This window comes from Dendropsophus ebraccatus, chromosome 3 (assembly GCF_027789765.1).
Source record: "Dendropsophus ebraccatus isolate aDenEbr1 chromosome 3, aDenEbr1.pat, whole genome shotgun sequence".
Lineage (NCBI taxonomy): Eukaryota > Metazoa > Chordata > Amphibia > Anura > Hylidae > Dendropsophus > Dendropsophus ebraccatus.
In genome coordinates, this window is record NC_091456.1 from 193,249,418 (window position 1) to 193,275,316 (window position 25,899).

A 25,899-nucleotide genomic window follows, 5' to 3' on the forward strand; every position below is an offset into this window, starting at 1 on the left:
CTAGCCTTAAAGAGAGTATTATAAACAGATACCCCATCCTATGCACTATTGATTATTTACCCAATAATGGAATGTATGTGAGGTAACTTTCCCAAGCTACTTTCTCACCAATACTACATTATATCAACACGAATTACATCTTCCTAGCATTGTTGCATTAATATTAGTATATTCTGCAGGCATATATAATACACATACACAGCTCTGCTCCACACACATCACACACACACAGCTCTGCTCCACACACATCACACAGAGACAGCTCAGCTGCATACACATCACTTCAGCTCATCCAGCACAGCAGAGTCCTGCATACACTGAGCAGCAGCCCCTGATCATGTGACTCCTCCTCCTCCATGTGACTGATCACATGACTGTGACATCATGGCAGGTCCTGGAAGCACAGGGGAAGCACACGGCTCCTGTACGGCTCTGCAGGTGGAGGAGCTGGGGGACAGCAGGAGGATTAACCCCTTCAGTTGGTCTGTTACCATTAATTTAATCGATTTTTACTTTTTTTACCACTTTTCAGAAATGTAAAGTTTCTTTTAAAAACATTTCAGTGCACAGCCGTATTCAGAGCCGTATAACATTTATACTGTTCCGTGTATGGAGCTTTGTTTCTTTTGTGTTTTTGTGCTGTGATCTGTAGTTTTTATCCAGTTCCGTGTTGCTGTTGATGCTGCTTTTTGATAACTTTTTTATTTTTTACAGGAATTTGAGGTGATAAAAGTTAAATTTAGGCATTTGGTATTTTTGTTGTTTATGCCGTTCTGTGGATGGTAATACATAAAGTGCCTGTATTCTTTATATCTGCTTATCTTCTTTCAATTCAACATAGGATGTCCTGCTCATAAATCACTGGTCAACAATGGAGAAAGACAAGATGGCGGAGAAGATAATAACCCTCACCCTACACATACTCTTCCTGCTTACTGGGGAGGTGAGGGATTCTGGGAGTGATGTCATCATGACATCATTCTTATCTATGGAATAACAGATGGATAGGACTGGAGAGGTGAGGGATTCTAGGAGTGATGTCATCATGACATCATTCTTATCTATGGAATAACAGATGGATAGGACTGGAGAGGTGAGGGATTCTGGGAGTGATGTCATCATGACATCATTCTTATCTATGGAATAACAGATGGATAGGACTGGGGAGGTGAGGGATTCTGGGAGTGATGTCATCATGACATCATTCTTATCTATGGAATAACAGATGGATAGGACTGGAGAGGTGAGGGATTCTGGGAATGGATGGAGTGATAGTAATGTGTCTCTCCATACACAGGATTACACAGTAGTGAAGAAGTCCTCTAGTGGGCGCTGTGGGGCCCCTGGGTGTGAAGGATGGGGAAGAACCCTGAGCCCAATCCCGGGGCCCCTGATACATGAGGAAATGGAGGAAGAGAAGATCCTAGAAGTCACCAACAAGATGGTGGAGCTGCTGAGTGGAGAGGTGAGACTGTGGCTGCTGGGAATGCTGGGACATTATACAGTAACACCACTGGAGGGGTGGGGGGGATGACTGTGTGATCATTGTGTGTGTCAGGTTCCTATAAGGTGTCAGGACGTGGCGGTCTATTTCTCCATGGAGGAGTGGGAGTATGTAGAAGGACACAAGGATCAGTACAAGGATGTGATGCTGGAGGATCAGCAGCCCCTCCCATCAGCAGGTAATAGACAGGACTATATACACACCTCCTCTCTGTATTATCTGGATGGAAAGAATGAATTCAGTCTCTGTATGTGTTCCCTCCAGTCAGATCCAGTAAGAGAACAGCACCAGAGAGATGTCCCCGTCCTCTTCTCCCACAGGATCAGGATCAGGTAGATGGAGATGTTCCCTATGATCTGTACATCCCACCTGACTTCTCCTACTGTCTGATGACTTTTACAATATTTCTCTCACATCTTATGAATCAGGGGGAAGATGGGAACAATATTCATGCTGCAGAGACAGATGTGAGCAGTGATGAGCAGTATAAGGAGGACATCACTACAGGGAAGGATCTAAACCATAAAAATGTTAAGGACAAGATAGTAAAAGAAGAAGAAGAGACAGATTGGAGCGGTAATGAGCAGTATAAGGAGGACATCACTACAGGGAATGATCTGAACATTTTTAATGCTACAGATATAATGGTAAAAGAGGAAGAGACAGATGACAGCAGTGATGAGAAGTATAAGGAGGACATCACTACAGGGATGAATCTGAACTATATAAATGAAATGGACATAAGAGCAAAAGAAGAAAATACGTGTACGTGGGGCGATGAGCAGTATATGGAGGAGATTACTACTGGAAAGGATCTGAACTGTTTTAATGCCACAGATGTAAAGGTAAAAGAAGAAAAGGAGACAGATGTGAGCGGTGATGAGCAGTGTAAGGAGGAGTTCACTACAGAGATAGATCTGAACTGTGTTAATGCTACAGTAATAAAGGTAAAAGTGGAAGAATACGAGCAAGAGACAGATGACAGCAGTGATGAGCAGTATATGGAGGACATCACTACAGATAACCGCTCAGGTGAGTAGTGACCACTAAATGTAGAGAACAGTCACACATTCTCCTCATTCACTGGCTGATAAGCCGTTATGTCAGGAAGGGGTACTTTCCTTACACTCAGATATGTTGACACTTGGCACTTGTCACACTTGGTTTGGCAGCTCCTCCGAACCCGAACACTCTGCATTTCACTCCCCGCATCTGAAGAAGTTGGATCCCGCCCTCAGGAGTACTAGGAAACATGGATACAGCCATAAGCCATAGGCTATATCTACGTCTTCCTGGCAGCACTAGGGCGGCAACCAACTTATCTAGACAGCGGGAGTTAAATGCTGAGTGTTCGGGTTCGGAGAAGTTGACGAACCTGGACCTAAAAAATTTGCTCTAGTGAGTACCCAGTCAGCTCTACTAGAAAAAAAACTGTGTTTACTCCTCCATGACCAGTTACAGGAAACTATCCAATATAGTGCAAGAGCTGAACTGTTTTTTGTTTTTTTTTTACAACAATTGGGGAATTGGCTGGGAGGTATTAACCCCTTGAAGACCGAGCCCTTTGATGCACCAAAGTCCGGGTCAGATTAATACAATGTTCCTCCCCGCCTTCTAAGAGCCATAGCGCTTTTATTTTTCCACCTACAGGGCTTATTGAGGTGTCATTTTTTGCGCCATGATCTCTAGTTTTTATTAATATCATATTAGTTTAACCGAAAAATTGATTGCTTTTTATTACATTTTTTGTGATATATAATTTAATAAAAATCAGCAATCCTGGTGCGTTTTTTTTTTCCGTTTACGCCGTTCACCGTGCAGGAACAATACTGTTATATTGTAATAGATTGGACAATTCTGCACGCTACGATATGTAATATGTTTATTTATTTTTTTATATTTTTATAATGGGCAAGGGGGTCTTTTAACCCTTAGCGGACACAGCCAGTTTTCAGTTTTGCGCTTTCGTTTTTCCCTCCTCGTGTATATAAGGCCATAGCGCCTGCATTTTTCCACCTAGAGACCCAAATGAGCCCTTATTTTTTGCGCAACTAATTGTACTTTGCTATGGCAGATGTAATTTTTGCCTAAAATGTGTCGGGAAACCAGAAAAAAATTGGATGTGTGGTGAAATTGAAAAAAAAATGTTTTTGTTTTTTTTATTTGGGGGGGGGGGGTTGTTTTTACTCCGTTTGCCCTAGGGTAAAACTGACTTGTTATATATGTTAAGTTGTTACGATTACAAAGATATATAACATGCATAACTTTTTTTTTATTTGATGGCTTGTAAAAAATTAAAACCTTTTAAAGAAAATATATGTTCCTTAAAATCGCTCCATTCCCAGTCTTATAGCGCTTCTATCCTTTGGTCTATGGGGCTGTCTCAGGTGTCATTTTTTGCGCCATGATGTGATCTTTCTATCGGTACCTTGATTGCGCATATATGACTTTTTGATCACTTTTTATTACAATTATTCTGGATTTGATGCGACCAAAAATGCGCAATTTTGCACTTTGGGATTTTTTTGCGCTGACGCCGTTTACCGTGTGAGATCAGGAATGTGATTAATTAATAGTTCGGGCGATTACGCACGCGGCGATAGCAAACATGTTTGTTTATTTATTTATTTATTTTTATTTATAAAATGGGGAAAGGGGGGTGATTCTGACTTTTATTAGGGGAGGGGATTTTGTGTTATTAAAAATACATTTTTCTTTTACTTTACACATATACTAGAAGCCCCCCTGGGGTTGGGGTTATTCCCCCTGGGGTTAGGGTTATTCCCCCTGGGGTTGGGGTTATTCCCCCTGGGGGACTTCTAGTATATGCACTCTGATCTCTCATAGAGATCCATGCAGTATAGTTATACTGCATGAATCCATGAGATCGGTGTTCTATTGCTTTTGGCTGCTGCAGCTGAAAGCAATAGAATGGCGAGCCGGGATCAGCGCCATTACGGCGCAGACCCCGGCCGGGGATGGATGCGGGATCGCCCCCCCCGCAATCGCGCCGCGGGGGGCGATCCCCCCACTAGACCACCAGCGATGGAGATGAGCAAGTATTTAGAAGCAGCTGTCAACTTTGACAGCTGCTTCTAAGTACTTAATTAGTGGGCACGGCGATTGGACCGTGCCCGCTAATAGCCGCAGTCCCAGGCTACATGCGGCACCCGGGGATCGCGGCAGTTCAGAGGGGGGGGGTTGTCGTGCGACCCCCCTCTGAACTCCCATAGCGGCACAAGGACGTTTAGTAATGTCCTGGTGCAGCTATGGGTTGAACTTTTATTAGGAGGAGTTATAAGGGTTTTTTCTTTATATTTTTATAAAACTTTTTATTACACTTTTTTTTTAAAAATTATTTTCTGTAAAATAAGCTATTAATTGGATTGCATATACTGATCTATGCTATGCCATAACATAGCATAGATCAGTGTTATCAGTGATCTATGTCTATATAGCCTGAGAACAGACTCTACACATAGATCGCGGATCCAACAGGACGGAGGTAAGGAGCTTACCCCCGCCTCTCAGCACATGCAAACGAGCCTTACGCAGCCGTGATGCTTGATCTGTCACTGAGCACCTGAAATGCCGCAATCACTGTAGGTCATGGCGTTTAAGGGGTTAATAATAATCAGCTGCAGGATCGCAGCTGACTCTCATCACCTCCTGCCCCGGACGCTGATGTGAGCGGGATCGCTCTCACTGCAGCGCTCCCGCTCACATCAGAACAGGAACATATATATACATGCTACTGACGGGAAGGGGTTAACACATGACACACACATAATTTACACCATGTATAGGTAGGTACTCGGAGCAATCTGGTAGACTAAACAGGATGACAGGTTCCCACTATGGTTATAATATTTAAAATAATACAGTCTGTTTTTCTGTTTCCTTCTTGGCAGGGGACTACACCAGGAGATCAGAGGGACGTCAGATGGAGGATCATATCGTACAAGATACATATAAAGAGCATTCATACGTATCATATCTATCATCTGTCGCTGTTAAACCAGTCCTGTCATCCGCTGCGTCACAGATTGTTACGCAAGAGGAAAAAGTGGCCAAGATTTATTCATGTACAGAATGTGGCAGAGCTTTTAACCATAAATCATATCTAGTTAAACATCAAATAACTCACACAGGGGAGAAGCCATTTTCATGTTTAGAATGTGGGAAATGTTTTACCCGGAAGTCAAGTCTTGTTCACCATCAAAAAGCCCACACCGGACAGAAGCCATTCTCATGTTCAGAATGTGGAAAGTGTTTTACTGCGAAATCAAATCTTATTTACCATCAAAGGACTCACAGAGGGGAGAAACCGCACTCATGTTCAGAGTGTGGGAAATATTTTACTCGAAAGTCAAGTCTTATGAAGCATCAGAAAACGCACAATGGAGAAAAACCATTCTCCTGTTCGGAGTGTGGAAAATGTTTTACTGTGAAATCCAATCTTATTTATCATCAAAGAACTCACAGAGGAGAGAAACCGCACCCGTGTACAGAATGTGAGAAGTGTTTCACTTCAAAATCACTGCTTAGTGAACATCAGAAAGTTCACACAGGGGTGAAGCCATTTTTATGTTCAGAATGTGGGAAATGTTTCAACCGAAAGACAGTTCTACGTGCACATCAAAGAATTCACACCGGGGAGAAACCTTTTACATGTCTAGAATGTGGGAAAAGTTTCGCCTACAAATCTGATCTTCGAAAACATCAGAGAACTCACACAGGGGAGAAGCCATTTTCATGTTCAGTATGCGGGAAAGGTTATTTTAGAAGATATGATCTACTGAAACACCAAAGAATTCACACAGGGCAGTAGTTGCCGCCTTATTTTTATTTATTTTTTTCCAACAAATTTTTCATTGACAAATTTGTCAAAAAAAAAAAAATAGAAAATGAAGAAGTTACACCCAAAGTCACGTCATACAAGAGGAACTGAAATTTAGAGCAATAAATGATGATTAAGAAATGTCTTAAATTACAAATAATTTTCTGTTCAAAACACAAACAAAACACGTGCACAGAATTTTTTATATCAAAGTTTAACGGTGTAAATTTTATTTTTTTTAAATTAATAAATATCAATAGTACAGAAACTCTGTAATAGGTTTCCTTCTGTACTCAAAAAGCAGTTTTTCACGGGGGGTGAGTGAGCACGGAGAGAAGAAGCAGCCCTGCACATCACAACACCCTGCAATCTTCTCTCACCAAGATCCGAGATAAGCACTGACATTTCTAACCTATGAATCTAACGTTTTATGTGCCCAAACTGTACAGCTGCTTCTCTGCTCTCCCTGCTCACTCATCTCCCTTGGCCCCTCCCTCCTCTATAGGTTATAATGTACTCAGAAGAACCCGTCTTCACTTTGCTCCTTTGTAAGGAAGACGACTTTGTCTCAAAATGAGCAGATAAGAAGTGAGGGGGGCTAAGTACAGAAAGAGAATAAAATCAGGGTTTCTTAAAATTGCTTGATTTTATTGATTTTTGTACTATTGATTTCTGAAAAAAAATATTAAAGGGGAACTCCGGAAAGAAAAACTTGTTTTCTATTAAAAGTACATTAAAAGTTATATAGATGTGTCTATACAATGTATTACCGTATTTGTGCGGTTCTGCCACACTGGTAGCTGATAGAAATCCAGGAAGTTAAAAAAAATGGCCTCTGTGCCAATTCACATTGTCTCCTGCTCCTTCTGCTCTCCCCCCTTAGGAGACAAATATTCCATGCCTCTGTCTCACATTGTGTGTGTTTGCTGAGCACAGGCTGATGATGCAGACAGGGTGCAGACCAGCCAGAAGCAGCTGCAGCACTAATTTTTACTAATTGTAGTGGGTGGGGACTGTGATGATCAGCTGAGGGAAAGCATTGCATTCTGGGAAATGCTAAACCAGGAAGGACAGAAACACAATACAGAACAAAAAAAAAAACCTAAACAAATGGATTTTTGGTAGTTTCAAAAACGGGATAGACAGGTAAGTAATGCGTTATGCTTTTGCAAAAGTTTCATTTTTTTTTTTAAATCTCTACCTAGAGTTCCCCTTTAAATGACAGTTGCACTTTAAAGTGTCACTGTCATTAGCAAAACTTTTGACATGTCAAAAATTTTGATTGGTCGGGAACTGAGTTTTCAGACCTTGATTGATTAGGAGAACCAGCAAGAAGACGACTGCACTCGGCACGTTTTCTCTTGGCTCTGTGTCACATGACCCTCACGGCTCGGCTGCAAAATATAAGTCTATGGAGCCGTTTGCTCATTAAGGCACAGAGCAGTGAGATGTGTTCCCAAACTCTTATAATTCCAGTAAATACATTTTACATCAGTAACATCTTAGCGGGTGCAGACGTCAGCATACTGACTCGGTTCACAAGTGACAGCTGTTTCGCACTCTGACGTGCTTCTCCAGACCCTGCCTTCACTGTTCTCCTAACTATTGAAATACTGGGGGGGGGGGGGGGGGGGTTAAAATAATAAACAAGTTAACTCACCTGTCCCCCATGCCTCTTAGCACTGCCGTTGGGGTCATGCAGCTCTGCTAGCTGCAACGTCACGGCCCTTGCTGAGTGATTGCCCGCTCAGCCAATCAGTGACTAAGGCGGGACATCAGGCTTAGCTGGGCCGTGACATTGCTGGTGCAGGAGTCGGGTACGTGAAGAACGGGACCCCAGCAGCGGTGCTACGGGGAAAGGGTGAGTGAACTTGTTAGTTAATTTCACACCAACCCCCGCCTGCAGTTGGTAGGACTTCTTTTTCAAACGATAGACTGGATTATAGTGTCTATTTGTAAAAGTGTAAGGATAAAAGTACATTGTATTTTAATACATTTGCACTAATCACTTTGTAAGTCTTGATGCTCATGTCCGGAGAAGCAGTTTAGAAGGAATTTCAATAGTGAGCAGAACAGCGAAGGCACGGTCTGAAGAAGTGTGTCAGAGTGCGAAACTGCTGTCATCTGTGAGCCGAATAAGCATGCTGGCGTCTGCACCCACTGAAACGTCACCGATGTAAAATGTATTTTCTGGAATAAAAAAAAAAATGTTTTTGTACGACAAAAATGGTGAGTGCCGTGTTCTCTTCTTTTTTATATCCTCCCATATGGACTGTTTCAGTGACACGTTGGCTCAGGACGATCAGATCCTATGGCTGGAGTCAGAAACACATGAGGTCGTCCCTCAGAAAGAAGTTGGAGGGTGTTAGATCTGGAGATCATGGAGTTATTAATTTCTGGTGCAGCATTACGGTACAGTGTTAATCAAGTAACAATGAACATCCAAATAAAAACGCTTCACTATGTATGGCAGAGCTTTACATCTACCACTGAGATTACAGATGGCTCCAAGGACAGGCCACAAGCCCGGAAGTCTGTGATCTGTATGGTAGACATAGAAGAGTACTCACCAGTAGAAGAGTACTACCACAGGTGTCAGCCACCGAGTGATGTCAGTAGCTCGGCCACCGATCACAAAGCAGAGGGAGCAGTGGTCGGTAGCCTAGGTAACAAGCAATAAACAATTGGAGGAGGGCACTGCGCACAACAGCAAAAGGAAGGAGTTTTGCTATAGAAAAGTATGTGTTATCAAACAAAACAAGTGTAAAAGATGAGAATACCCCTATAAGTGTAAAGAAAATATGGTGAACCAGCTGAGTGGGTATGTAAGGTGCGATAGTCTGCACACATATCCCTCACCGCTGTCATGGGTAAAGGAAGTGATTTATGAAAGTTGCAAAAAGGGAGGACTACAAGTTTTTGGGCACTGGAAACTGCAAAACATCACCTGCTATTAATGTGAGTGGTGAACATTGTCTATAAAGGTGCATACGGGTGGAGTGCCGCTCCTCTGGATACTGGTATCTGAATAACAAACAAAAACTAGCTGTGCATTTCAACAAGGAAATATATAGGGGGAGATTTATCAAAAATGGTGTGACGTGAAACTGACTCAGTTGCCCCTAGCAACCAATCAGATTCCACCTTTCATTTTCCAGAGTCTGTAAGGAATGAAAAGTGGAATCTGATTGGTTGCTAGGGGCGACTGAGCCAGTTTCACTTTACACCATGTTTGATAAATCCCCATAGTGCTTGAAAAGAACGCCCCTTTAAGAGAACCTTTAATCCTGTCCTTTAAGAGAGAATCCAGTTATGGCCCTTAAAAAAGCCATATATGTTGTTGTTTTTTTTTTTTTTTTGCAGAAGCGGTTGTAATGTTTATTTTACTATATACTGTATTGTAGAACAAGAAAAAAATAGAGGATGTAATAGGAAAAAATAAAAACATAATTGCACAAATTCTTTTTTTTTTGTTAGGCTGGGTTCACACTACATTCTTTTCATCCGTTTTTGTATATAGCATAAATTCGGCAGTTCTTTTAATTCATATTAGTCGTTCATATATTTCTTGTTTTTATCTGTACATACTATACGCTTGTCACTATGGCCGATGCCCGATCAGCAGTGAATTTGACTTTGGTGAATCCGGCACCTGGACGCTGGGGTGTCCATAGCTACGAATACGCCTGTGTCTGTAGTTATGGAGACCTGAACTGCCAGGTGAGGAGTTGAATTCACCGATGATCTGACGGTACTCTTCAAAGGGGTTGTCCAAGTAGCGGAAGCCTTCTGCTCCCTGGTTCTCACTTCCAGTGGTCCCGTGCCTCGGAAGGAAGCCTTCATAGACATGGAGGGGGTGGGAGTAGATCCCGATCATGTTCAATAGTTGTACAATGTTGCTGACATGGCGTGGTTTCGACTGTATGCAATAATTGGTATATATACCTGTCCCCGTAACTCCAAAATGTGGAATTGATAGAAGTAAGGCTGAAGCCTTCTGCCCACTGGACAGCCCCTTTAAATAGAATGTTGAGCCGGAATTGACTGAGAACCTTCATCCAAACGTTCCTGGTTGACAACAATATCTTCAGGATAGGAAATAAGTAGGGTCTTATGTCTTATCTTCCTATGACTTGTTTCTCAACATCAGTGAGCTAGCCAGAGCTTCTATCAGAAAGGAACAACCAAGCCAAGGGGGGTCTCCAGTCATGGAAACCACCTTCCAACGAGCTACAATCAAAAAATGACAGGACTTGCAATGACTGGAGACCCCCCTTGGCTCGGTTGTTCCTTCCCGACAGAAGGTCTGGCTAGCTCACTCACGTTGAGAAATACATGATGGCGTCTCCGCTGTGTTTTGGTTGATCTCTCTGAGGTCAGCCATCATTCTCTTATCTTCCTATGAGACACTATTGGCCAGATGACGACTTGTTCTGTTGCCAGATTTGCACTAGGCCTCTGAAAGATGAATCAGCTGCCCCAGAACATGCAGGAATAGGCAGCGGGATGCACAATTCCAGCCATTCCAGCTCCCACACAATAAAACAAAAGCAAAAGACAGCCATAACTATAAGGTAAAAAGACAGCCGTATTTAATATAATATTGCGTTGCATTAGAGGAGGTTGGTCGAAGCAAGGGTTTTATGTAGGAAATCTGCACCAATGCGAATCAAAGTGGCTTTGTATCAAAAAGATAGGGGCAACCAAACTCTGGGCAGGAAAAGTTGTGGTCTTTGGTGCAGCAACAGCTAAAGAAGCCTCTCAGTATCTCAGTGGTTATGATTTCACATTTTTAAGAGAGGCACCTCTCTATCCCAATACCTAAAAGCTTGAGGCAATATCTGAACAACAGAGATGAGCAAACCTTGAGCACCCTCAAATGTACGGCATTCGTTTACCTAGGGCTGCCTGGAAAACATGGATACAGCCATAGTCGATAGAATGTATCCATTATTTCCAGGACTCCCTAGGGCTGCATCCAACTTCTTCAGCCACCGGTTATCACATGCTGCACACTCGGGTACAGACAGACCCAGGTGTGAAAAATCTAAATCCAAGAAGATTGTCCAAGGCACTCAATCCCATAAAATCACGTTTCCTTTATTCATTGTACAAAAAAAAATGCCACTAAAAAGTCGCGCGTACAGCAACACATTTCGACGTAACTGTCTTTATCACAGCATATAGCAGGTGTGCTTGAGTTTCGCTCACTCAACAACTAGATGATGAAAAAAACCTGTCCGGAACACAAGGATATGAGTTTTAAAAGGTGAACGTTTATTAACAATTGGTAACAAGATTTGATAAAATTGTACGGGATATATTCAATGCACATGGTTGCTGGTTTATAATATGGATTTTTTGCTTTTTAACGGATGTTTATTGGGAATTGCAATTGATTTTTTTTTTTTTTTTTTAAGAATTTATTTTACATTTTCAAAATAACATTACACAGAAAAATATTAGGCATCAGTACACAATCAGGTGTATAACACTGAGCAGGTATAACCATCATAGAAAGAAAATAGGCAGGGCACATTGCACCGGCCTACAGGAGAGTAGACCGGGTACCTCTGGAATTCCAGGATACAGCCTATTACCTAGACTGAATCCTGGAATTCCAGGCGGTACCCAGGCTGTCTCCTCCTTCCCCACGGACCGGGAAGACATCGGGAATTAAATGCGAAAGGTTCGACAAGGTTCCAGTTCTATAAAACCTAAGATTTTTCGCTGTTCGATCATCTCTACAGGAGAGAACTGCAAACTCGAGATGAAAACGCCAAGTCCAAGGGACCAACACAACACACATTCACACATACACTCACCCATACACCCAAGGCGCACGCACACACACGTAACATTTAACATCATCAGCTTACACCTAAACTAACCTAGCAGAAAACAGTATGTAACACCCCGTCTAAGGGTCCTATTACACAAAGCGATTTTTTACGATAAACGATCGCAAACGAGATTGTTTATCGTTAACCTGAAATCGTTCACCGTATTACACGAAACGATAATCGTTAGATACGATCGTTATTGCGATCGTTACTATGATCGTTTACTCCTTCTGATCCCAGGAAAACAATGGGCAATGAGCAATTACAATGAACGATTAGTGAAAAAATGTGGAACTTATGCTGCGTTTACACGTAACGATTATTGGCCCGATCATACGATTAGCGATGTCTGATTTACGATTTTTTTTTTTATAACGATCAGCGTTTAGATGGTACGATATATCATACGAATATTCGCACTGAGATCGTTTAAGCCTATCTCACACATTGGTTAAATCGGCGAACGACTGTTCACACGGAACGATTTGCGAATTTTTTTCGTACGATGAACGACGATTTGATGACCTGATGAAAAATCAAAATGTACGATTTATTGTGCGTCTTTCGATCGTTCGCTGCGTTTACACGTACGATTATCGTTTGAATTCGACCGTTATTGCGCAAATTCGCACGATAATCGTTACGTGTAAACGCAGCATTAAGCGAACGAATGTGGAATTACAGAGAATAATTAGCGATAATTTTAGGTTCAGATCTAAATCAACGATCGACGACATACAAACGATTTTTCGATTGTTGCCTGCAATTACACAGAACGATTATCGTTTAAATTCGAATAATATAACAATTTTTTGCACGATAATCATCCCGTGTAATAGGGCCCTAACACTACAACCTGTGCAGACCTATACCCACAACACTTATAAACCCCCTAGGGGCAAAGTCTTAGCCCTATCTAAAAACCAGAAACAGTACTCCAACAGTACTCCCTGGGAAGGAGCGCCACTCTGGCAACTTTTAAGCTGAAAGACTGAAGACAAAAAAAAAATAAAAAAAAAAAAGAGAAAAAGGCTGCCACAAAAAAATGTGAACTTGCAGATGTCCATCACAAAGACAGGGGTTGTTTAATCAGCAGCCCCTGGCGGAATCGGTGGAGCAGCCTCAATTCATTGACGTGATGTGAAGAATCTGGTATCCCGACCATCGATGACCCTCAGTCTGGCAGGGTAGAGCATAGCATATTTATAACCCTTCGCCCTCAGTTTTGCCCGGACCTCTGTGAACTGAGTGCATAGTTTATCCACCAACCCTCATAAATAACAAGCTAAGACGGGAATACTCCATTTAAAAAAAAAAAAGTTAGTTTCCTATGTGAGTCCTTTGATGTTTAACCAAAAGTGATTTGTAGGTAAAACCTTTCCCGCACTCTGGACATGAAAACTTTTTCCCTGTGTGGGTTCTTTGATGTATAGTAAGGGCTAACTTTTGGTTAAAAGACATCCCACATACAGAACACAAAAATGGCTTCTCTCCTGTGTGAAGTTTCCGGTGTTTAAAAAGATTTGATTTCTGAGCAAAACATCTACCGCATTCTGGGCATGGAAATGGCTTCTCCCCTGTGTGGATTCTGTGATGTATAATAAGATTTGACTTCACATGAAAACATTTGCCACATTCTGAACATGAAAAAGGCTTCTCCCCTGTGTGAGTTTGCTGATGTTTAACAAGAGTTGATTTCTGAGTAAAACATTTCCCACATTCTGGGCATGAAAAAGGCTTTTCTCCTGTGTGTGTTTTTTGATGTTTAATAAGATGTGATTTCAGAGTAAAACATTTCTCACATTCTGGGCATGAAAACGGCTTCTCCCCTGTGTGAATTTTCTTATGTTCCCCAAGATTTGATTTCTGAGTAAAACATTTCCCGCATTCTGAGCATGAAAACGACTTCCCCACTGTATGAATTTTCTGATGTTTAACAAGAGTCGATTTCCAAGTAAAACACTTCCCACATTCTGAACATGAAAATGGCTTCTCTCCTGAGTGAATTCTTTGATGTTCAAGAAGATGTGATTTCCAAGTAAAACATTTTCCACATTCTGAACATGACAACGGCTTCTCCCCTGTGTGACTTCTCTTATGCAGAACAAGTTCTCTTCTATGAGCAAAACACTTCCCACATTCTGGACATGAAAATGGCTTCACCCCCATGTGAGTTTTTCGATGGTGAATAAATTGTGGCTTCCTAGAAAAACATTTCCCACATTCTTGGCATAAAAATGGCTTCTCTCCTGTGTGGGTTTTTTGATGCTCAACAAGATTTGATTTCCGAGTAAACCATTTCTTACATTCTAGGCATGAAAACTGCTTCTCCCCCGTGTGAATTATCTGATGTCTCGCAAGATTTGATTTCTGGGCAAAACACTCCCCACATTCTGAACATGAATATGGCTTCTCTCCTGTGTGATTTTTCAGATGTTTAAGAAGATCTGATTTCAGGGTAAAACATTTCCCACATTCTGAACATGGAGGTGGCTTCTCCCCTGTGAGATCTCCTGGATGTTCAATGCCACTTTGCCGAACAGTCTGTGATGAATCAGAAGTTAGGACTTGTTTATTAGAATTAGTTGACGTATCTGGGATAATGGAACGTTCCTCATATGGATCATGTACGATACTGCAATCTTCTATTTTAACAACTGGAGATATCTGATTTTCCTCTGAGCCCTCGTTACCGTTATCTGCCATGAATAAGAAATTTGTATTATTTTTTTTCATTATTATTTTTTATTATTATTCTGCGGCTGATAATCGGCCCGTGTAAAAGTAACGAGCATAAGTGACTGGGAAAACCACTGATCCTCGACTGATCATGTCTTTAGAGCAGGCTTAAAAAAATTACCGTTATCGGCCGCACATCTCCCTGTGTAAACAGAGGACCTGAGGCCAATATCGATAAAAGCAAACTGACAGTATGGATATGTATATATTAGGTTCAGGGATATGTATATATCCGTGCTGTCAGTTTCCAGATCACCAGCAGTGTATACTTACCATCAGAATTGTATACTTACCTTCAGCAGTGTATACTTACCACCAGAAGTGTATACTTACCATCAGGCATTCTGTTCTTCAGCTCTCCCGTCCAGCGTCTCTATCTTCAGGCCATTGACTCCTCTGGAATAAATGACAGCTGGACGAGAGAGCCGGAGAAGAGGATGTCAGATCACATCAGGAGCAGTGCGCTAGGTAAGTATGAACTGCTGTGGGATCTGGAAACTGACAACGATAGAAGGATTGTTAGTGCAGCCTGGGCGCTCGATTTCTCCTACCATGTAAAGGTGCTGCAAACAAACGCCAAGCTCGCTTATTGGCAGTCGTCTGCGGTCACCCATGGTTGAGAAACAGGACCCTAATACAAGTGGTAAATAGATAAGAAGTTGGCCCCATAGATATCTTGGGTCAGTTATGGATCTCATTCATGTTATGGAGAAGAGTCCAAGACTAAGGAGTTTCCTAATTATAGATCTGGTTATGCGTGAAACAGTTAAAGCGTACCTGCCGTTAGTCTTGGACTCCATGAAAAATAGAATGGCTGTGCATCAATGCATGGAAATTTAAAGGGGTACTCTGGAGAGTTTTTAGTTGTTAATACATTGCTTTACATAAGGGGGAACTGACTATAGCAGAATGCAGAGACCTCTCCACAGTCATCAGCTATTACTTTTACTAGTAGCTGCAGCATCGAGAGAGGTAATAAGAGTAACTGCGAGAATATACAGAACACAGGGGAAGGGGAGCAACAGGACTAACAGAATAACATAGACTTGTGTATTACCTGCTGCTGGGAGGGGCTGCTGATCCTCCAGCATCACATCCTTGTACTGATCCTTGTGTCCTTCTACATACTCCCACTCCTCCATGGAGAAATAGACCGCCACGTCCTGACACCTTATAGGAACCTGACACACACAATGATCACACAGTCATCCCCCCCCCCTCCAGTGGTGTTACTGTATAATGTCCCAGCATTCCCAGCAGCCACAGTCTCACCTCTCCACTCAGCAGCTCCACCATCTTGTTGGTGACTTCTAGGATCTTCTCTTCCTCCATTTCCTCATGTATCAGGGGCCCCGGGATTGGGCTCAGGTTTCTTCCCCATCCTTCACACCCAGGGGCCCCACAGCGCCCACTAGAGGACTTCTTCACTACTGTGTAATCCTGTGTATGGAGAGACACATTACTATCACTCCATCCATTCCCAGAATCCCTCACCTCTCCAGTCCTATCCATCTGTTATTCCATAGATAAGAATGATGTCATGATGACATCACTCCCAGAATCCCTCACCTCTCCAGTCCTATCCATCTGTTATTCCATAGATAAGAATGATGTCATGATGACATCACTCCCAGAATCCCTCACCTCCCAGTCCTATCCATCTGTTATTCCATAGATAAGAATGATGTCATGATGACATCACTCCCAGAATCCCTCACCTCTCCAGTCCTATCCATCTGTTATTCCATAGATAAGAATGATGTCATGATGACATCACTCCCAGAATCCCTCACCTCTCCAGTCCTATCCATCTGTTATTCCATAGATAAGAATGATGTCATGATGACATCACTCCCAGAATCCCTCACCTCTCCAGTCCTATCCATCTGTTATTCCATAGATAAGAATGATGTCATGATGACATCACTCCCAGAATCCCTCACCTCCCCAGTCCTATCCATCTGTTATTCCATAGATAAGAATGATGTCATGATGACATCACTCCCAGAATCCCTCACCTCTCCAGTCCTATCCATCTGTTATTCCATAGATAAGAATGATGTCATGATGACATCACTCCCAGAATCCCTCACCTCCCCAGTAAGCAGGAAGAGTATGTGTAGGGTGAGGGTTATTATCCTCTCGGCCATCTTGTCTCTGTCTCTCTCCATGGTTGATGGGTCGGTCTCTTATATAGATGATATCAGCAGAGGATCCTGGAGAGTTGGGTAGCTAAAAGGAAATATATATATATTTAAACATTTCCACCTCCAAATTACAACATATGGCAGGTTACAGTACGGCTCCGCTACACTGTGATCATGGCAGTAACACAAAACCTATTTATTATAGACTAAACACAACAAGAAGCAGTTTGTTGCTCCAGAGCAGTCACTCACTCAGCCTCTCATAGACATCATTTATCTCTCAGTCATCTGTACTGGAAGCAGCAATAACTAAATTAGAAAAAAAACTAAAAACACCCACAGCTCTGCTCCACACACATCACACACACACAGCTCTGCTACATACACGACGTTAGCTCATCCAGCACAGCAGAGTCCTGCATACACTGAGCAGCAGCCCCTGATCATGTGACTCCTCCTCCTCCTCCATGTGACTGATCACATGACTGTGACATCATGGCAGGTCCTGGAAGCACAGGGGAAGCACACGGCTCCTGTACAGCTCTGCAGCATTATTAACCCCTTCATCTGGTCCGTACCTTTATTATAATAAAACGTATGGATTTTATTATGTTTTATACTTTTTAAACAATAAAACATTTTTTATTCTTTTGTTTCATATATCTAAATTAAGTGTGTTTGTGCTTTATAGCAGCTTTAGCGATGCAACTCCACTCAGGCATGCTCAAATTTGATCTCTTGTCATTTGAATACCAGTGGCTGCAGAAATTGGATGCCCTGCTGATAACTGACTGATAAAGGATGGAGAGAGACAGAGACAAGATGGCCGACAGGATAATAACCCTCACCCTACACATACTCTTCCTGCTTACTGGGGAGGTGAGGGATTCTGGGAGTGATGTCATCATGACATCATTCTTATCTATGGAATAACAGATGGATAGGACTGGAGAGGTGAGGGATTCTGGGAGTGATGTCATCATGACATCATTCTTATCTATGGAATAACAGATGGATAGGACTGGAGAGGGGAGGGATTCTGGGAGTGATGTCATCATGACATCATTCTTATCTATGGAATAACAGATGGATAGGACTGGGGAGGTGAGGGATTCTGGGAATGGATGGAGTGATAGTAATGTGTCTCTCCATACACAGGATTACACAGTAGTGAAGAAGTCCTCTAGTGGGCGCTGTGGGGCCCCTGGGTGTGAAGGATGGGGAAGAACCCTGAGCCCAATCCCGGGGCCCCTGATACATGAGGAAATGGAGGAAGAGAAGATCCTAGAAGTCACCAACAAGATGGTGGAGCTGCTGAGTGGAGAGGTGAGACTGTGGCTGCTGGGAATGCTGGGACATTATACAGTAACACCACTGGAGGGGTGGGGGGGATGACTGTGTGATCATTGTGTGTGTCAGGTTCCTATAAGGTGTCAGGACGTGGCGGTCTATTTCTCCATGGAGGAGTGGGAGTATGTAGAAGGACACAAGGATCAGTACAAGGATGTGATGCTGGAGGATCAGCAGCCCCTCCCATCAGCAGGTAATAGACAGGACTATATACACACCTCCTCTCTGTATTATCTGGATGGAAAGAATGAATTCAGTCTCTGTATGTGTTCCCTCCAGTCAGATCCAGTAAGAGAACAGCACCAGAGAGATGTCCCCGTCCTCTTCTCCCACAGGATCAGGTAGATGGAGATGTTCCCTATGATCTGTACATCCCACCTGACTTCTCCTCCTGTCTGATGACTTTTACAATATTTCTCTCACATCTTATGAATCAGGGAGAAGATGGGAACAGTATTAATGCTCCAGAGACAGATGTGAGCGGTGATGAGCAGTATAAGGAGGACATCACTACAGGGAAGGATCTGAACTATATTAATGATACAGACAAGATAGTAAAAGAGGAAGAAGAAGAGACAGATGTGAGGAGTGATGAGCAGTATAAGGAGGACATCACTACTGGTAAGCGCCCAGGTGAGTAGTGACCACTAAATGCAGAGAACACACAGTCTACTAGCTTTTTGTTCTGTCAGTCATTTCTGCTAAATTCCACTATTAGGCTATGTTCACACTACGTATGAGACCAGCCGTAGTTCGTACACGACCGGACATGTGCGGCTGAAACTACGGCCGTGTGAAAAATAGACATGCGGGCGAATTGCGAACATGCGGGTGAACCGCGAACATACGCCCGTAGTACAGTTATGCTTCCTAGCTTGTTTCGAATCGGTCTGAAACAGGTCATTTACTTGGAAATCTTCGTCCAGCCCAATAAAACACACAGAACCTTTTAATATAAAAATCAAGTTTGATTTGGCTGAAAAAAGTACTTCGTACGGGGCCGCATTGAAATCCACGGCCGTGAGTTGGAACATTTCCGTCCTCAAACAATGGTCTTGTTCATTTTTCACGGCGCCGTATACGATCCGGCCATAAGCTCATACGTAGTGTGCACTATGCGGCCGTATATCGTATACTTTTCAGCATACGCATCAACCTCAAAACTACGGGCGTATATTCGTGGTTCGCACTACGGCCGGAAATATACGTAGTGTGAACATAGCCTTAAGCCAGAACATCTGGTAGTAATATAGAGGATATCATGTGCTGCGCTGTGTTAGGTATATATCCATGTACCAGACTGTTTCTACCACAGCCCACATCTCCTCCGAACTTCGATCCAACTTTCATGTACTGTGAATACCAGTTAGTGATGTTATGGGTTTGGAAAAGGCAAACAACCTGTTATATCCGACTTCCTTCCTTGCTGCCTTACAGACCCTTTTCGAGGGTTTCTGCTCATCTATCAGGCCACAGTAACTGCGGCAACTAAGACAAAGAAACATTGATAGTCGGGTGATATGTCATCCACTTTAGGATCCTATTCTCTGTGCTGTCCTGGAGTGATAAAGTCTGCTAGTCTCCGTCACATTAAAGAGGTTTCCTGAGATTATTAAGCTAGTCTAAAAAAACATGCCCCCAGGTGCAGCCAAACTGTGATATACTTACCTGTCCTTAGATTGCCGGTCCGGTCACGTGATCCTCCGTCTGCGATCTTCTTTGTTCCTGCCAGGTCCTGCATCTTCTCTTCTTCTGGGTATGGTGACGTAACCAGTGATGTCACCGCACCCATACTACACCTGCACACGGCTCTCCTTCTTCTTCTTCTTCTTCTCATTCTCAGCAAAGCACCAAACCCTGATTGGCAGGTACACACTAGACAGCCAATCGGTTCATTGCTCTGCTGCCAATGAGAAGGAGAGCCGGGCGAAGGAGTAGTACAGATATGGAGACAACCCCGTACTCGCACTGCGCATGCGCCGGAGTTCCTTTAGCCCACGTCACCGGATCGGAAGGAGAAAGGATCCGGGATGTCACAGGAAACAAGCAGATAGGCGGCTGGAGGATCACGTGACCAGATCGGTGATCTACCAGGGCCGCCAACCAATGAAATATATAGGGTTAACCCTTTCCATATACTATTTTTCAATTTTTTCTGAAATACCCCTTTAAGGATAAGCAGTCCGGATGTGACCTTCCAGCTCTTATTATGGCTCGGTTTCAGTTTTCTTCTTGCATCAAGCCTGCATCCAGACAGCAAAGATATACTTCAGCCTGTGCCCAAGTGACAATTTCTCAGTGTTCAGTGTTCTTCAGGCAGAGAACAAATGCATTAATGATGGTTCTCTATTGGCACATAAAGCCAACCAACACCAGTGTGAACAGGTGTAGAAGGTATTGAACTCCACCCAGTAAGACCCATACATTACCACTTAGCAGGAGGCTGCCTACATGGTAAGTACGACCTCTTTCTGCTAGTCTAGCTGGGAGCACATGGAGTGAGTTTTTAGACTTGTTCACTCTGGTGTTGGTTGGTGGCTGTCGCCTCTGCTTGCTGTGTCTGCGGGGTTGTCCCCTGGCCTGGCGGTATGGTTCTGCGACATCGGGGTTGGTAGATTGCTAGGCTAATACCTCATCCCCCACCCGTGGGTGCTGGCTTTGCGGTGGTGGTGGTCACTGACCGACACTGCACCATTGTTAGAGTAGGATCTCGTGTACAGTGGTTTGCAATAAATTAGAATATCAACAAAAAGTGTTTTTTTTTTTCAGTAATTCAATTCAAAAAGTGACCTCATATATTCTATAGAGTCATTACATACAGAGTGAACTTTTTCAAGCGTTTATTTCTATTAAAGTTAATGATTATGGATTACAGCCAAGAAAATCCCAAAAGTCAGTATTTCAGAAAATTAGAATATTATATAAAACCAACTGAAAAAAATGTTTTTAAACACAGAAATGTCGGCCAAATGAAAAGTCTGTCCAGTAAATGCCCTCAATACTTGGTCCGGGCAACTTTTGCATGAATGACGGCATCAATGCGGCAATGTGGCATGGAGGCGATCAGCTGATGGCCCTGCAGAGCGGTTATTGAAGCCCAGGTTGCTGTGATAGCGGCCTTCAGCTCATCTGCATTGTTGGGTCTGGTGTCTTTCATCTTCCTCTTGACAATACCCCATAAATTCTCTATGGGGTTAAGGTCTGGCGAGTTTGCTGGCCAATCAAGCCCAGTGATGCTGTGGTTAGTAAACCAGGGATTGGTACTTTTGGCCGTGTGGACAGGTGCCAAATCCTGCTGGAAGATGAAAATTCCATCTCCAAAAATCTTTCCAGCACAGGGAAGCATGAAGTGCTCTAACATGTCCTGGTAGACGGCAGCGGTGACTTTGGTGTTGATGAAACCCAGTGACCCTACACCAGCAGATGACATGGCTCCCCAAACCATCACTGATTGTGGAAACTTCCCAGTAGACCTCCAGCAGCTTGGATTGTGCCTCTCCACTCTTCCTCCAGACTCTGGGACCAAGATTTTCAAATGAAATGCAAAATTTACTCTGAAATCAGCCCCTTGGATCCCTGATCACCAGTCCAGTTCTTCTTCTCCTTGGCCCAGATAAGATGCTTCTGGCCTTGTTTCTTGGTCAGGAGTGACACATGGAATGCAACACTTGTAGCCCATGTCCTACAGACGTCTGGATGTGCTTGTGGCTTTTGAAGCACTGACTCCAGCAGCAGTCCACCCTTTGTGAATCTCTCCCAATTTTTTTTAATGGCATTTTCGTTACAATCCTGTTAAGACTGCGGTTCTCCCGGTTGCTTGTGCACCTTTTTCTACCACACTTTTTCCTTCCACTCAACTTTCCATTAATATGCTTTGATACAGCACTCTGAGAACAGCCAGCTTCTTTAGCAATGAACTTTTGTAGCTTACCCTCCTTGTGGAGTGTGTGAATGACTGCCTTCTGGACATCTGTCAAGTCAGCAGTCTTTCCCATGATTGTGTTGCATACTGAGCCAGACTAATGGTGCATTTACACAGACAGATTTATCTGACAGATTCTGGAAGCCAAAGCCAGGAATGGATTAGAAAAGAGGGGAAATCTCTGTGTTTCCTTTATCACCTGTTCTCTGTTTATAGTCTGTTCCTTGTTTTGGCTTCAAAAATCTGTTAGATAAATCTGTCTGTGCAAATGCACCATAAGGGACCTTTTATAACACTTAGGAAGCCATTACAGGTGTTTTGGTTTAATTATTCTAATTTTCTAAAATACTGACTTTTGGGTTTTTCTTGGCTGTAATCCATAATCATTAACTTTAACAGAAATAAATGCTTGAAAAAGTTCACTCTGTATGTAATGACTCTATAGAATATATGAGGTCACTTTTTGAATTGAATTACTAAAAAAAGAAAAAAAAAACTTTTTGTTGATATTGTTTATTGTAAAATACTGTATATCAGAAGACCTTCACATGGTACATGAGGCAATATGATTTGCTCAAATGATATCCTAACTTCTGATGTTGGTTTTTAAAGCAGCTGAGAAGCTTTAGTATCAAACATGGGTGAGAGGTGCAGCCATTTTCATGCTCTCCAGACTTCTTCAAGATCTATTACTCAGAATTAATCAAAAACTTTTATTCTTGGCAGGTGACTGTACTGGGAGCTCAGAGGGACCTCAGATATTATCAGATTATAAAGGAAAGAATCCTATCACATCAGACACATATACAGAACCTTCCATTATCCCAGATCCACCCTCAGTCCCTCACAGCAAAGATCTCTCATCTGATCCTTGTAGAGCCACCCTACCTTTTGCTTCATCACAGAGTGTTATGCAAACTATCAGAAGTGTTGAACCTCAAAATGGACCTTTTTTGTGCCCAAAATGTGGGAAATGTTTTGCTTTTAAATGGCGTCTTACTAAACATCAAAAAATTCACATAGAGGAGAAGCCATGTCCATGCCCAGAATGTGGGAGACGGTTTAATTTTAAATCGCAACTTATTTATCATCAAAGAATTCACAAAGAGGAGAGGCCATTTTCATGCCCAGAATGTGGGAAATGTTTTAAACAGAAATCAGGTCTTTTGGAACATCGAAAAACTCACACAGGAGAGAAGCCATTTTCATGCCAAGAATGTGGGAAATCTTTTATTCTTAAAGCACTTCTTAATCGACATAAAAAAATTCACACAGGAGTGAAGCCTTTTTCATGCCAAGAATGTGGGAAATCTTTTACTCTTAAATCAAATCTTGATGACCATGTGAGAATTCACACAGGGGAGAAGCCATTTTCATGCCCAGAATGTGGGAAATGTTATTCTCAGAGAGCAAATCTTTTTGAACATCGAAAAACTCACACAGGAGAGAAGCCATTTTCATGCCAAGAATGTGGGAAATGTTATTCTCAGAAATCAATTCTTTTTGAACATCGAAAAATACACACAGGGGAGAAGCCTTTTTCATGCCAAGAATGTGGGAAATGTTTCACTCATAAATCAAGTCTTGTTTACCATCTGAGAATTCACACAGGTGAGAAGCCTTTTCCATGCCCAGAATGTGGGAAATGTTTTTCTCAGAAATCAAATCTTGCTGAACATCAGAAAATTCACACGGGGGAGAGGCCATTTTCATGCGTAGAATGTGGGAAATGTTTTTCTCAGAAATCAAATCTTGCTGAACATCAGAAAATTCACACAGGGGAGAAGCCATTTTCATGCGTAGAATGTGGGAAATGTTTTAAACAGAAATTAGGTCTTCTTCAACATGTGAGAATTCACACAGGAGAGAAGCCATTTTCATGCCCAGAATGTGGGAAATGTTATTCTCAGAAAGGAAGTCTTGCTGAACATCAAAAAACTCACAGAATAGAGAAGCCATTTTCATGCCAAGAATGTGGGAAATCCTTTACCAATAAATCACACCTTATTAACCATCAAAAAACACACACAGGGGAGAAGCCTTTTTTATGCCAAGAATGTGGGAAATGTTTTGCTCTGAAATCAAATTTTGTTGAACATTTGAGAATTCACACAGGCGAGAAGCCTTTTCCATGCCCAGAATGTGGGAAATGTTTTACTCAGAAATCAAGTCTTGCTGAACATCAGAAAATTCACACAGATGAGAGGCCATTTTCATGCGTAGAATGTGGGAAATGTTTTTCTCGGAAATCAAATCTTGCTAAACATCAGAAAATTCACACGGGGGAGAAGCCATTTCCATGAACCATATGTGGTTGGTCAGCTTTAGCTGCACATCAAAGATCTCAATCCAGATTTTTTTAAAAAAATCATATACAGTGAAACCTCGGATTACAAGTAACTGGGTCTGTGAGAGTTTTGCAAGACAATCTAACAATTGAGAAAAATTGTCTTTCTGTAAATGAGCAGGATTTGGTAATACGAGCCCCTGTGTCCCCCTCCTGATACTGCACTTGGTAGAAAGCCTCTCACTTCAACCCACTGCTACCTGATTGACGGTGATTGGACACCTTCCGTCTCTCCTCTGGTGCCCATACGCATCAGGGACCCTGTAGAAACTGCGAAGATCCTCCTGTGGAAGCGAGCAGCTCGACCTTATCGCCTCTGCCTGCTGCCGGAGGACTGAGTGTGAGTGAGGCTGCGGCGCCCTCCTACTCTACGTAACCCAAACCATGAGTGCGTTAACTCCCCAGTGCCTTGTCCGACATTTCCCACTGCTGCCCGTGCACCTGTCACCACCATCTTGCCTACACATGGTTCTGGATGGTGCATGACCTCTACTCTCCTCTGAATTAACATAGCTGCTCCAAGCAGCCGGCATTGGACCAGCAGCTTTGTAGCCACCTGGGGATTTGTTTTTGGAGGGAGAGTTACCGATTAACCCCTTCTGTACTGATACAGTGCTCTTTGATACAGAACACCTTACCTATGGAACGAACTGTCTGCATTTCAGTAATTTCCTATGGGAAAATTTGCTTTGAAAAAAGAGTGATTTGGATTACAAGCAGGTTCCCGGAACAAATTATGCTCTTAATCCAAGGTTTCTTTTAAACTCAAAGAAAATTTTCAACAATAAAATAACATGTAATAGAGATAGGAGAAGTAATATAGAGCAATACCTTATGGGTATAAAATACCTGTTGTTAATAAATATTTGCTATCTAAAAAGCACCTAGAATCCAAATAATACATCTATATATCTATCAACTACATCTGTATCAACTGTTAAAAAAAGGTTTACTTATATGCTCGTGTGTCGGACGATCTTTCTTTGTCCTATGTTAAAGGGGAACTCCAGAAATCACATAAAAAATATAATGCACAAAAAGCACTCAAAAAGATCTACTTCTGCTTTGCACAGTAAACGCATCTATCTATCTATCTATTCATCTGCATAGATAATTAAAAAAATGAAACAACAGTGTCTCCTTTCCCCTATACTGCTCAGTAGAGGCTGTTGTTTCCCCATCCTTGGTGAGATGATCACTGTGTGAT

General features: G+C 42.5%; 2 protein-coding genes across 3 annotated transcripts; one reads left to right on the forward strand and one right to left on the reverse strand.

Moving 5' to 3' along the window:
* Positions 1 to 1,933: 1,933 nt before the first annotated feature.
* On the forward strand, positions 1,934 to 25,391 carry LOC138786764 (oocyte zinc finger protein XlCOF7.1-like). Of its 2 annotated transcripts, XM_069963799.1 has the most exons (3): positions 1,934 to 2,536; positions 5,416 to 6,279; positions 23,393 to 25,391. In XM_069963799.1, the coding sequence occupies exons 1-3, from the start codon at positions 2,149 to 2,151 to the stop codon at positions 24,646 to 24,648; spliced, it is 2,508 nt and encodes an 835-aa protein (XP_069819900.1). In that variant the 5' UTR covers positions 1,934 to 2,148; the 3' UTR covers positions 24,649 to 25,391. The 2 variants fall into 2 exon arrangements, with proteins under 2 accessions (XP_069819900.1, XP_069819899.1); XM_069963798.1 differs by lacking the exons at positions 1,934 to 2,536; positions 5,416 to 6,279 and adding an exon at positions 18,862 to 19,056 and having other exon boundaries at positions 23,072 to 25,391.
* Positions 12,393 to 16,455, reverse strand: LOC138786762 (oocyte zinc finger protein XlCOF6-like). The gene is made up of 2 exons (XM_069963797.1): positions 15,984 to 16,455; positions 12,393 to 14,886 (listed from the first exon to the last, which is right to left on the reverse strand). The coding sequence occupies exons 1-2, from the start codon at positions 16,066 to 16,068 to the stop codon at positions 13,508 to 13,510; spliced, it is 1,464 nt and encodes a 487-aa protein (XP_069819898.1). The 5' UTR covers positions 16,069 to 16,455; the 3' UTR covers positions 12,393 to 13,507.
* Positions 25,392 to 25,899: the final 508 nt, after the last annotated feature.